This window comes from Parasteatoda tepidariorum, chromosome 9, assembly GCF_043381705.1.
Source record: "Parasteatoda tepidariorum isolate YZ-2023 chromosome 9, CAS_Ptep_4.0, whole genome shotgun sequence".
Taxonomy (NCBI): Eukaryota; Metazoa; Arthropoda; class Arachnida; order Araneae; family Theridiidae; genus Parasteatoda; species Parasteatoda tepidariorum.
The window spans coordinates 83,891,269-83,905,285 of NC_092212.1; the positions used below are offsets into that span (position 1 = coordinate 83,891,269).

Genomic DNA, 14,017 nt, shown 5'->3' on the forward strand with positions numbered 1-14,017 from the left:
CAGTTTTACCTCATTTATTTCCATATTGTTTTGATTGTTATCATCATAAAATTATTAAAAGTCATAAAGGTATTGTTTTTCTATAAATATTTTTGTATCCCTAATTTAAAGTCATTTTCCTGTACTGCTATTATTACGTTTTTAATTGAGGAGTTTAAAATTAAGAGAATTGCTGTTTTTTTATTATTATTATAATGTAATTTTAATTATAATAACATTTACGCTACATTTTAATATAAAGTTATTTAGAAAGGTTGTCTAGTCTAATTAACCGTCTTACAATTATTATTTTTGTGCAAATAACATGAATATACTGTTATAAATTACAGTTAAAGAGATCTGTAAAATGATTTGGAACTTAACGATCAGCTTCACGCACAATAAGATGCAAGCAAAAATTGTATTTAATATATCCGCTTATTTGGTAAGCGAAAATATTAAATTCAGTAGTGAACTCATAAAATTTGTTTAAACAATATAATATTATAACAATATAAATGTTATTAAAAAAATTTTACTTAGAAAAATTACTTCTGTTCACCAATAGATCTAAATATTCATAAAACTAATAAATATAAATATTTTGACGTGGGAAGTTAAGGCACAAGCGTAAGCAAACAGAATTGGTTTTTAGTACATAGATGTTAAGTGAAAAATTTCAACTATAGCAGGAAAACTGTTTTCTACGAAGAAACAGCAACTATGACGCACCAATCATCGGGGTTGATGAGCGGCAGCGAACAGGATTTACCCCCTAGTATAAGTAAATAACAAAAAAATAAACAAAAAATAACATCCAGCCAGTCTTGTCGAAACATCTAAGTTCAATATACGGTTGCAATATTTATTCTTATGGAAAATCGGAGGCCACATTAATACGTCAAACAGACACCGCAAAATGATTACCTCTGTTATAGGCTACTCAGAATTATTATTTTAGTTTTTATTTCATTTTATTTTCTGCAGAACGAACACATAGCTTAAAAATCATTACCAGGGGCTGTCCAGAAATTTTGTGAAAAGTCCGTTTTTGAAAAATTGTGAAAAAATTACTCGTATTTTTGTGAATATAAAATAAACGTTAAGTCACATTCTTTCAACCAGGGTCCACTTTTGAGAATTTGTGCAAATAGGGTCCGTTATTGCAAAAAAAAAAACTTTTTCAAGGAGTTTTTAAATTGTAAAGGCATACAAGATTATGCTCAACACTGTAAAATAATAATTAAAAAAAATTAAATTTTAAAAAATAAAGAGCAATTGCAGCTACTAAAATAGCGATGCAACATATAAATATTTGGTATTTGAAGGCAGAATATTCTTTTCGGACGAATAAAGGAAGAAGCGTCTGCGGAAGAAAAAATTTAGTTAGTTTACATCTGTCTTTCTTCCTGGGAAGGGTTTATTCGATTAACAAAACAATAATGAAGATGAACAAATTTCTGAAGGGTCCGATTAAAAGAAAAATCATTTTGTGAAGGGTCCGTTTTTATGAAAAGATATTTTGTGAAGCGTCCGTTAACGGACCCAAATTTCTTGTAAACAGATCCCTGATTACCATCATTAGAATTAGTAATATGATGTTTGCACGACAAGCAACAGAATTAAGAGGACGAATAAAAGTACTTTAATACTTCATTTAATTAGTTTAAAATTAATGAATCATTGATTTTCTTTGAACATTCCTAATTCTCTAATTATTGAATGTAATAAAGTTAAACTTTTTGTAATCTTTGGTATTTCTTAATTAAATTTTATCATGTAGGTATTTTATTTTAAAATAATAACAATTTAAAATGATAATAATAATAACAATTTAAAATAATAATAATATAAAATAATAATAATAAGTGATAATCTTACAAGCGTATGTTCCAACAGGACGCCACTCGTATTCGTTGGAATCACTTTTCTTTTGGAAGTTGATGATGCTGTATCTTGGAGGTGCATCCCCACTTGGCAAGAAACGAAAGGTCTTCTCACTCTCATCTAAAATATAATAAAGAGGTACATGTAGCATGATATGTAAGTTAAACGGGGATATTTCCGTATCGTGATCTGCCGTGCCAAATACGATCTCCAAGGTGCCAAATAGATTTTAAACATGTAGATGTTTGCCCGGGGGTAGCTGAGAGTTATATACCTTTCCAGTTGGTCCCTTTCTGAGATGTTTTTTAGTTTCTTGTGGGCCGCTGACTATTCTGTCACAGATCACGATAAGGAAATCTCACCAGTTAAACGTAAATTTTTGGAAAATTGGTAAAGTCAATAAGCTTTATACGTAAATTTTACGTAAAATTGACGGAATAATATTACCATTGATATTTGGTAAAAAAGCTTTGGAATATTTTACGTAATATTAACGGAATGGATTTTACTAATTACCCTTCGGTAATTTTCGTAATTAACCGCCTCCGCATTTGATGGATATTAAATCAAAATAAGCAACTTTGATAAAACCAAACTGTGCACTTATTTTCTATTTTTAATCATTCAAGCCAATGAATTTCATTCATAAGGGTATTTACTCCAAAACAAAACGAACTTTAACTGTTATAAATTACTTTAATTAAAAAGAATACACGGGTTTGAAACAGTAAAAAATAAGTTTTGAAGCGAAAAATAAACCTTTAAAAATAATTTAACTTAGTGGTACTGCCCAAGAACTGAAAGACAGCATAGTCAAGTAAATGAGTATTTATGTTTATAAGTAAAAATCATATTGATTAAGCGAGAGTGGATTTAATTTTTGTCTTTCACATGTTCGTATGGCATAGTGGGTGTCATAATGAATATGTTTTTAAAATGTTCAGTACAACATGTGCTAACATTAAAAAAAATATGTTAATTATCTCAATGACACATTTCATCGATAATAAATTAAATTAGCAACTTTGTCACAACCAAACTGTCTGTTTATACGAAGAGACCACCTGAAAAGTTAAATCAGTAATATATACTATGATATCAGTAATATATCCCGAAATATTAGACATTATCCCTTAATGATAATGCTTTGTGTAAAATAATAAAATAAAAATAAGCACGAAATCCCTCATTTAGTTGTTAAATTTGACTTGAACATTAAAATAAAACGCATTTTTGTGTCCATTTTCTTAAACACGCATTTCCGACCCCTCAGATGCATGGCTTCATTTTACATTCCCTGCACCGAAAATGGTTAAATGATACTTTTCCCTTATATAATAAAGACGACACTAGATATAACTGAACTGTTTAAAAAAAATGGGACATTATTTCTCAGTGATTGAACTGGCATCATAAAATGTAAGTTGATATTGCTAAAATGATTACACTCTCTAGCGCAACTATTAACCGCTTGAGTCCCAAGCAGCGCGATCGCGCTGTTGAGATTTTATGTTGAAAAAATCCAGTACATTTCGAACATTGTGGACAACTGACGGTGAGTTGCCGATTGCTGAAGTCGCTTGCTCAGATTTACTAGTACATCATACAGCTGCTTTTGATGTAAATAGTACATTTTACAATAGGTTGAATAATATTATAACAATTCAATAATGCAATAGTACGTTACAAAATAAAATTATTTATTTCATTGTTATCACTGTCCTCTGAAGTACTCAAAAATGCGTTGTCTTTTGCACTTTACAGGAGCAATGCAGTCGTCAATAATATGATCCCATGGATTTGTGATTATACTCATGGATTTTCCTTTTCGATTCATTCTATCTTTTTGGGGATACCCCAAATTTAAAAAAGTTAAGGATTAATTCTTTTCTTACTTTCTGCGTAGCTTCGTCGAATTATTTTGAAACACGCAATTATTAACACTGAGAAACACTTACGCAAGAATACGTCCGATTGCTTTGCAAACTGAAATGAATGTGACGGAGCAATCAGAAAAAGACGGGTTACCTAACAAATACAAGGTGCCCTACTGCCTCGATTGGGATTCATCGATGTAAAATAAACGAAGCGGTATCTCGGTGTTTTCGTAGTCATTTAGAGAAAGCACGGTTGCGCTGTTTGGGATTCTTCGACAGTGTTTTTTCAATTCCCCCCTGGGACTCACAAACGGTTAAAATACATTAAAATAAATTTTTCATTGGGCGAAAACTGATTCATAAAACACGAAACCTTTGAAATGAACTTTTTCCATGGCTTTCTTCAATGTAACGCCATCCATAGTTATCATGTCTTCACAGAGTCCAGGTTGGCCTTTGCAGACAGTTTTGTGAATGTTATTGAGCGCATGCGCAAATGCATAGGCAGAGTCTCTCACGAAGTGGAGGGCTGGCATTTGCCTGTACCCGTTGGTCTCGGATATCTTCATGTCTGGCATTTCTTGGCACCATTTATGGAACTGTTGATTGTAAGGAGTCTCGCCAAAATCCTGAAGCCTATAAGATTAGGATAAAGAAATGCAGCTGATTACTATATTTTAGAAGATCATTGATAGTTTACTTAAATCCAAAATTTATGTAGCAAACTTGCATTTAAGATCATCTGATTATAAAGCGTTGAAGACGAAGAAAAAAGTGCTAGGTTGTTGTATAAAACCCCAGCCACCATTTNTATCCGCCACCTTCTGTAGCAATAGTGCGAAATGCTGATTCTAGTATTTCATTGCAGTTTTAAATAATTGTTTTGTAGTTACAGCTTTCATTACCTATGTGAGCTATACATTCAGGAAATGGACAAAAATATGGAAATCCTTCTATATTAGCACTATGTAAACAATCTTTCTTTTAGCAAATAAATGCTTTGAAAGGTTTTGCGTGGCAAAACTTTTGGCGCAATTAGAAAGATGATGCTTGAAGCCTTTATAAGTACTGTCATTTTTACCATACAACATTTGCATCAACATTTGCAATTTACCATACAGCATTATTTGCATTGCTTTTTTTAAATGCCACTATAATTTTGAAAGCATTCTTAGACGAATTTTGCAATCTTTTGGCAAAGGTATAAAATTGCTGATATCGAAGCTAAATGTAAGTCAATAATCTCCTTTCCTCATTTTGGTCGATTCAAAGTTTAGAAGAGTCATTATTTCTTATTGATTTAAGCACGATCTGTTAAATTAAGGCAGTAGTTTTGCCATCTAAAATCTTCCGAAACATTTGCTGTCAAAGTTTTACACGCTCTACGGCGTGTTTCGTTAATTTTTAACAACCCTAGTATCTTTACACGAAATATATGCTGAATATTTACGTTTTTTTAAATTATAAATCAATAAATATATGTTCGTATCATGAAATAATATGCATCATACTGAAGAAGTAATTTTAAATCCTTTCATTTTGAATAAGATATTACTTTTAATGAGATTATGTTTGTTAAATTCCATTTTAATAAAAATGTGACACAATTTATGAAAGGTCAAAATAACTTAAATTCAAATTGATGCATATTAAATAACTTTGCATTCGAAACAGAACAAAACAGAAATCAAAAAATATCATTAAAGAAAGAGTTAAATAAGTATTTTGAACAGGAAATTACCGCTGTAATTTTTAATACTTTTATGTTGAGGATTTCAGGGTCTTTGTTACTTATAGATCCAATCATATGATACTTCTGTTTGAAAATAATTCCCCGATGAAAAAGCGTAACGGATTTCGATCATTATCTTTTTAATATTACATAGAAATAAATAACGCATTTCCTGCACAAATCAACAAAATATGAAGGGAAAAAAACATATAAAGACGAAAAGTAATGAAACTATGACGTGTCTAGCAAGGGAAACTAGGGAAATGTGACTCGCCAATTTTGAAATAATCTAGTAGGATGTATGCCTTATGAGGAGTAATTTTAGGGGGCAACATTCGTTTCGGCCCATAGAAGGTCCTGTGAGAGATAAAAAATAATTCAATATATAGAAAAATCGGTATTTTATTACTTCAATGCAGACTATTAGTTATTGTAATTGTTTCAAAATCCAATTAATTTTGTGGTACTTTCACGTACTATATAATGCATATTTATTGTCAAAATTGATTTCGAAAATTTTATATACCTGTAGTTTTTCAGAAAAACCTGTTAGGTTAATTTAGAAAAAAAAATGTACATCAAATTTTTAAATTTTTTTTTTAAAGAACTTTCCAAATTAATTGGAGTATGTAATTGCAAATCAATTAATAATTAATTGATAATTTATTGATAATTAATTTTCTGATTAATTTATAAATTGGAAAATAAAAAAATATCCAATTAATTACAAATTAATTGGATTATGAGATAATTACAATAACTAATAGTTTGCATTGAAGTAATAAAATACCGATTTTTCTATATATTGAATTATTNGATAATATACTATGTCTTTGTGCTAGAACATTGTGTTCATTGGCGAGCGAGTGCAGCGAGCCATGGTTCACGGCGTGAACCACATAGGATTGCGTAGCAATTCTCGGGGGTTGGCGAGCGTTAGCGAGCAGGGGGCGGAGCCTCCTAGTATTAAATTAAAAGCTTTTGTTCTTTTTTTAAATGCCACTATAATTTTAAAAGCATTCTTAGACGAATTTTGCAATATTTTAGCAAAGGGATAAAATTGCTGACATTGAAGCTAAATTTAAGTCAATAATTTCCTTTCCTCATTTTGGTCGATCCAAAGTTTAGAAGAGTCATTATTTCTTATAGATTCAGGCACGATCTGTTAAATTGAGGCAGCAATTTTGTCATCTAAAATCTTCCGAAACATTTACAGCCTAAGTTTTACAGAGCTAGTAAGGTGTGTTTCGTTAATTTTAAACAATACGAAATATATGACGAATATTTAAGTTTTTCTTTAAAATTATAAATCAATAAATATATGTGTTTATCATGAAATAATATGCATCATACTGAAGAAGTAATTTTAAATCCATTCATTTTGAATAGGATATTACTTTTAATGAGATTATGTTTGTTAAATTCCATTTTAATAAAAATGTGACACAATTTATGAAAGGTCAAAATAACTTAAATTCAAATTGATGCATATTAAATAACTTTGCATTCGAAACAGAACAAAACAGAAATCAAAAAATATCATTAAAGAAAGAGTTAAATAAGTATTTTGAACAGGAAATTACCGCTGTAATTTTTAATACTTTTATGTTGAGGATTTCAGGGTCTTTGTTACTTATAGATCCAATCATATGATACTTCTGTTTGAAAATAATTCCCCGATGAAAAAGCGTAACGGATTTCGATCATTATCTTTTTAATATTACATAGAAATAAATAACGCATTTACTGCACAAATCAACAAAAAATGAAGAAAAAAAACATATAAAGACGAAAAGTAATGAAACTATGACGTGTCTAGGTCGCACATCAACATAGTCCCATGTTGATGTGGGACTTAACATTTTCGTCAATAAGATTATTATCTCTTTACATAATTAAGAAACAAATAACACATTTATAGCACAAATCAACAAAATAGGAAGGGGAAAAACATATAAAGGCAAAAAGTAATGAAAATTTGAGGTGTCTGTCACATATCAACATAGCCCAATATAGTCAACATGTTTCAGATTTTAATATTTCCGTCAACTAGAAAATGACTGCGAATGTTTACTCGACTTACTTGCAAGAAAAGTATTCTTCCCAGAACTCAGGAAACCAAGGATCGCTCTGGGCGTTGTTGTCCGGCGTCAAGGATGTAAAGTGCTCATCAAATCCGGCCAGCGGTTTCAGGAGAGGAGAGATGGTGATTGCGCCCTCCACCACTTTCTCGTGCCCCTCCACAACATATTTTCTTCCGCCCCATGCCTCACTTCCGATCCAGACAAAACGGTCAAATGCACGTCGCCGGTGGGCAGCTGCCATTACATTTTTGGCCGTTTGCTTGTCAGAGAAGACAACTACAACTGAAAGAAGAAGACGGAAGTATTATTAATCCTATTCTAACATATTTTATGGAGAAAACTAAGTAATAGTAATGATCAAACTCTTAATCATTAAGATAGCAAGCTGGGTTCATACGCACCCCGAAAACTGGAATCAATTTTGTTACAATGAAGCTGGAAATTTTTTAATATTAGCTTCCACTATCGAATTAAATTTTCATATCCGCCACCTTCGGTTCGATATATGTACATGGGTTGTATTTGTTAGTAAGGGCCGTTTGAAACTGAAAACCAAAACGGAAGAAAATTTTCAAGAAGCAAATTTATTTTCAGATTTTAAATACGTTTCTCTTTTTTTCCAGCATAGTTGTCAGAAGCGCGATGGCTATTGGGATAGAGCTTTCGCCTTCCAGTGAGGCGAACCGGGTTCGAATCCCAGTCGATACGAATTCCGCATCCGCAATGCTGACGTGAAATATCCTCAGTGGTAGATGGATCATGGGTTAGTGTCCCCTTGCCGTCAGGCTAACCATGGGAGGTTCTCGTGGCTTTCATCTCCATGTAACGCAAATGCTGGTTAGTTCCATCAGAAAGTCCTCCACGAAGGCAAATTTCTCCTAATACTTGATCAAGGAATTCCCTTGTCTTCTTCACTGGGTTCAAAATGACAAGACTATGGAGTTGAACATTAGTAGTTGTAAACCCAAAAAATTGGGTCGCCTGTTCAACGACGGTTATTAAAAAATAAGTAAAAAAAATATTTGTCAAGTTTGTTTAAATACTTATCATACCTTATAACTAGATTTAGTATACCCTCTTCATACAAACTTGTCGCATGCTCCATTAACCAAGCGGTCACGACCGTTAACACGTATTCGTCAGTAGTGGTTTCCGCCAAAATGATGTTTGAAATATCGGAAAAGATGAAAATCACTCAGTGCAAGGTCTGACCTTGTGCGTGGCGGGCCATTTGTTAATTTTGAGCATTTTAAAAACACAAAAATGACAGCACAGCTGCAACTGAGCACAGTTGTTTCCAAGGAATGCTGGGACGCGACACAAGCACTCGTTGAAACGAATGCGTTACCTATTAGAGTCCCCTTGCCGTTAGGCTAACCGTGGGAGGTTCTCGTGGTCTTCCTCTCCATGTAACGCAAATGCGGACCAGTTCCATCTTAAAGTCCTCCACGAAGGCAAATTTCTACCAATACTGGATCCAAGAGTTTCCTTGTCTTCTGGATTGAGTTCAAAATGAGTCTACGGGGTTGAACATTAGTAGTCGTAAACCCAAAAATTGGGTCGGCTGTTCAACGACGGTTGTAAAAAAAACACGCAATGACATAAAAAACTATATTAATATTTTAATTATAACTTTTTTAATTTTTGCCACGTGCGCATAAACCCTAGCAAGGTAGCTATTCGGCATAAAAATTTAAAAACTGTAAGTAAAGGAGAAGGAAACAAAAAGTTTAAAATAAATATTATCAACAAAAAATATTTGTAAATTTACAGCTAATCAGCTGAATTCCTACAGCTAATGTTAAATTACTGTCTATAAAATTTATGATAACCTTATACCTGTCCCCACGTTTTAAATTTTTCTTGACCCTGGCCACCCTGTTTAGAAGCTGCCGGGTCACAAGGGCTACTAGATGATGTTTTTCTCTCAAAAATATATAGCTGCCAACTCAGTCGGTTATCTGAGATGATTTTATGTTTCTATTTAAAAGAAAATAAAAAAATATACACTTGTTATTGTTCTTTATTTCTTTAAAAGCTGTTTCTAAAATTGAGTTAAAGGAATAGATATAAAACTTTCATATTTTTGTAATGAAGAGTCTTACCTTTAGGAATAGTCTTATGTTAGTTTAAAAAAAAGTTAGATGAAGTTAAATATAGTTTTAATAATAGATATTTGGCCCTTTTCTGCACTAAATTATAAAAATATTTGGCATTTAAATGCAATTTGAAAATATGCTTTGTTGCTAAGACATGATTTAGGACAATTCTCATATAGCTCTAAATATTAGTCCCATAGCTCCGAAATTTAAAATTTTCAGAATTATCATTTTGTTTCCAAAATGGTCGCCAAGTCTTCAAAATTTTTGCCAAGTTGGCAAAAGTTTCGCCAAACCGAGTTTTGCATAAGAAATGCATTAGGCGTTATTTTCTCTAAAAATTACGTCAGAATTAAACTAATTTCTTGAAAATTTTCTAATTGAACTGTTAATTTAGTTTGTCTGAGATATTTAGCCTCATAACAAAAGAATATTCACAAAATTATATACAAATTTACAACAATATTAAAATTAATTAGGAAGACTATTACCTCGTGCATTTGTTCTATGCATAAGATTCTGTATGACCATATCGTAATCGTTATCAGTAAAATGATCTACATTTATGCTCTGCGGAGAACTGAAGCAGATCTCTTTACGGGCCTCTTCCAAAAGTTTCTCGTACCCTTTGTTCCCGTAATCAGTGTCCGAGTAAACAACAGATACATACGTCCAGCGAAAAGCTCTAGAACACAAAGAAAATATTAATAAATAAAAAAATTATTTGTTTAAGAAAAGTATTTTAATAAAAGTGTTAACCCTAGGTGATCACAACCAGAGAAAGATTGAAAAAGCCGATAATATTTACTTATTCCTATCCACCAAAATATGCTTATAAATGGGAGGTCTTGGGATAAAAACTATCCCGTTTATTTTTGACAAACTAAGATAATAATAATTCTTAAACTAAGTAAACGAATAACCACAAATGGTTTATCTTGACTAAATGGATTTTTGACCACTTAAAACAATCCAACTTATTTCTTAAAACTAAAATAATCTTGAAAATTTTCAACTAAATTATTCTTTATTGTTTCTTCATGGTTGTGACGAACCTGCTATCACCGACTAGAATGTCGTACATAAATGTCAAAATTCCAGGGCTGCTAACTACTACGCTTTTTGCAAAACATTTTATGAAGTGGCAGACGAACAACAACTAAAGCTTTTAGAATATTGGTTAATGTTAACGGTATTTTAAAAACCTCACCTTAAAGCGCATGGACATCTATCTCATTTATGAACTTTTGAATCTTTGGTAGGAAAACTATTTTACATTAAGATATATAACCTTTTTTAAGAAATTTATAAAAAAAAGCATATAAAATGGGCAGTTTTGTAATTCTATATAATATTTGAAGTATACACGAAATAATAATTATGCTTAGCTTCATTTCTTTTTTGTGGCATATCAATGGGGAGCACGTAAATTTGTGAAATCTACTATTGATATGCCACGCTTCCGTACGCAAGATTTTAAGTGATTGCGCATGCGCCCGTAAAAAGATATATCAAACTAACGTAAGCGAAAATAAGAGATTTCGCGAAAATCCGTAAGCTGAAAGCGCTACCTGGATTACCGTTTTAACTATGACTAAAAAATCAAAACAAACATTTACATTGAGCGTAGCAATCTCTTCGTTCAAATTGTTGTAATATCACACGATTCAGTTCTATATCTCATCAATATATTTCTTCGAATTCAAAATCTGTGCCCATATTTTAAGTTCGAAGGTAGGTTTAAACAGAAAACAACATTTAATAGCTATAAGCAGCTTGCTTGTAGCTTTGTTTTTGTCGTTTGTAGTTTTGTTTTTGTTTTGTAATATCATCAACGAAACGTAAGAAGACGTAGCATGTGAAATAAACACGAGCATGCGCAGTTGCTTCAAATCTTACATACGGGAGCTTTCGAAAGCTAACATAAATGTGCGAAATCTCCCTAATATCTTGAAAAAATTGTTTTAAATATTTATTATAAAATAAGAGTTAATAGAGTTATATTCATTTTTAAGAACTTTCGATACATTCTGGATTTGAAAGAGCAGAAAATAATTTCAGTAAGCAAAAAAATGTTGACATCGTACTTGAGTATTTCAACAATGGCCTTTGCCTGATTCACGTCAGATGGTACTGTTCTAAAGAAGTATGAATACTTTTCTTTGTTGCTCAAAGTTGGACTTGTTGATTGGTAACTTACCTATAAAAATAAATTATATGAATCACTCGATCTTTAAGAATCCCGAATTGTCAAAATCTAGCATTTATGCTCAATTGAAAAAAATAAAAACGTTAACTTACAAAATTTGGAAAAAAGTTTTGAAAGATACACTAAAAAAAGCTAAACAGGTTCAAAACAACACACTTAAATTACTAAAATCGAGGTAAAATATTACAAAACAATAAATGAGTAACTAATTTGTCTAATTAATGTTATTGAAATAAATTGTTTCTCTATAATTCATATAACCCAAACACTTGAGCTGAAAAATGGACTTTAACTAAGAAGCTAAATCCGCATTTTGAAATCAAAATTGTTTCCTGGAGAAAAAAAAAGAAGAAATAACACAGAATTTTTCATATTTTCAGTTTAAAATAGCGAAATTCTCTTCGCAAGTTAGAAAATTAAAGAAAATATCTACCTACCAGAGTAAGCAAAAACGTAATCTATTATATTTTTCGATAACAGTAATCAATTACTTGTAATCATGATTGCAACACATCATAATTTTGATTTCAGCTGCAATTATGATTACAACGCTCAATTACCGTAATCAGTTACTTCTAATATTGATCAGATTTTTTATTAAAGCTATTATGCGATTACAGAAGTTGATTACAGTAATCAATTACTTGTTATCGTGATTACAACTCCACATAATTTTGATTACAACTATATTCATGATTACACTAATCAATCACAGTAATCAATTATTTGTAATCTTGATTACAATTCACCATAATTTAGATTGCAACTGTAATTGTGATTCTAAGTAATCATGATTACTTGTAATAACAACAAGAAACGATTACGGGTAATTATGATAGCAAGTGAAGAATATATACCATTACAAGTAATCATCACTACATGTAATTGTGATTACAAGTAATCATCACTACATGTAATCGTGATTACATGTAATCTAAATATACGACTACAAGTAATTACGATTGCAAACTATATGTAAATGCAGTACGTAAATACAGTATGCACTATCTATACAATGTAGGAAATGCGGAAAAATCTCTTCCAGTACTTCAGTGGAGAAAAAAACGGAAGAGGGCTATTGAAAAGAGATATGCTATTTTATAAAATTCTCCTGTAGGATCTTTTAATATAGAGAAAAATTATTTTCACCCTTTGTGGGAAGAACTCCCGTAAAATAATTTAACTCTATGTGAACAATTTTTCTTTCAGCAAAAAATGTTTTGGAAGACTTTACAAGGCAAGACTATTGGCACAATTTGAAAAATTATACTTGAAGTCTTTAGAAATGATGCTATTTTTAACCATGCAAAATTTGCATCGACCAAAATAAGCTGAGAGAATGAAATATTGATTTCCTTTTTCAATACAACTATAGAAAAAAAAATCATTATTGTATAACTATTTCCTCCCATATTACTGCTAATAGAAAAAAATATCGTAGACATTTTAAATGATGGAGGGAATGGTTATAAATAGTATTTATTTATAAATTTAGCTTTTTTTTATTGTTGTGAATTTTCTATTCATTGCTGTGAATTTTTTATTCATTGTTGTGAATTTTTTATTCATTGTTGTGAATTTTTTATTCATTATTGAGAATTTTTCATGAATATTTTAGAATGGTTCCAGAACCAACAAACTGAAAGCTTTATGCATATTTATTCATTATTGGGAATTTTTTATTCATTACTGAGAATTTTTTATAAATATTTTAAAATAGCTTCAGAAACTACAAGCTGAAAACTTTATGCACGTTTATTCATTATTGGGAATTTTTTATTCATTATTGAGAATTTTTTATAAATATTTCAGAATGGTTACAGAAACGACAAACTGAAAACTTTATGCATTTTTATTCATTATTGTGAATATTTTATAAATATTTCCGAATGGTTGCAGAACCGACAAACTCAAAACTTTATGCATTTTTATTCATTATTATGAATATTTTATAAATATTTCCGAATGGTTGCAGAACCGACAAACTCAAAACTTTATGCATTTTTATTCATTATTGTGAATATTTTATAAATATTTCCGAATGGTTGCAGAACCGACAAACTCAAAACTTTATGCATTTTTATTCATTATTGTGAATATTTTATAAATATTTCCGAATGGTTGCAGAACCGACAAACTCAAAACTTTAT

General features: G+C 30.9%; 1 protein-coding gene across 2 annotated transcripts in view; it reads right to left on the reverse strand.

The window, feature by feature from the left end:
- The window catches only part of LOC107439307 (metabotropic glutamate receptor 3), a 96,873-nt gene that overhangs the window by 13,784 nt on the left and 69,072 nt on the right, over nucleotides 1–14,017 (reverse strand). The window contains exons 1-5 of one of the 2 annotated variants that reach the window (XM_071185077.1): nucleotides 11,746–11,854; nucleotides 10,150–10,343; nucleotides 7,559–7,841; nucleotides 4,117–4,379; nucleotides 1,861–1,986 (exon numbers count right to left, since the gene is read on the reverse strand). In XM_071185077.1, the coding sequence (XP_071041178.1) occupies nucleotides 1,861–1,986; nucleotides 4,117–4,379; nucleotides 7,559–7,841; nucleotides 10,150–10,189 (712 nt within the window). In that variant the 5' untranslated portion in view covers nucleotides 10,190–10,343; nucleotides 11,746–11,854. Of the gene's footprint in view, nucleotides 1–1,860; nucleotides 1,987–4,116; nucleotides 4,380–7,558; nucleotides 7,842–10,149; nucleotides 10,344–11,745; nucleotides 11,855–14,017 lie in introns of those variants that run through there. The other variant, XM_071185078.1, reaches the window with a different exon arrangement.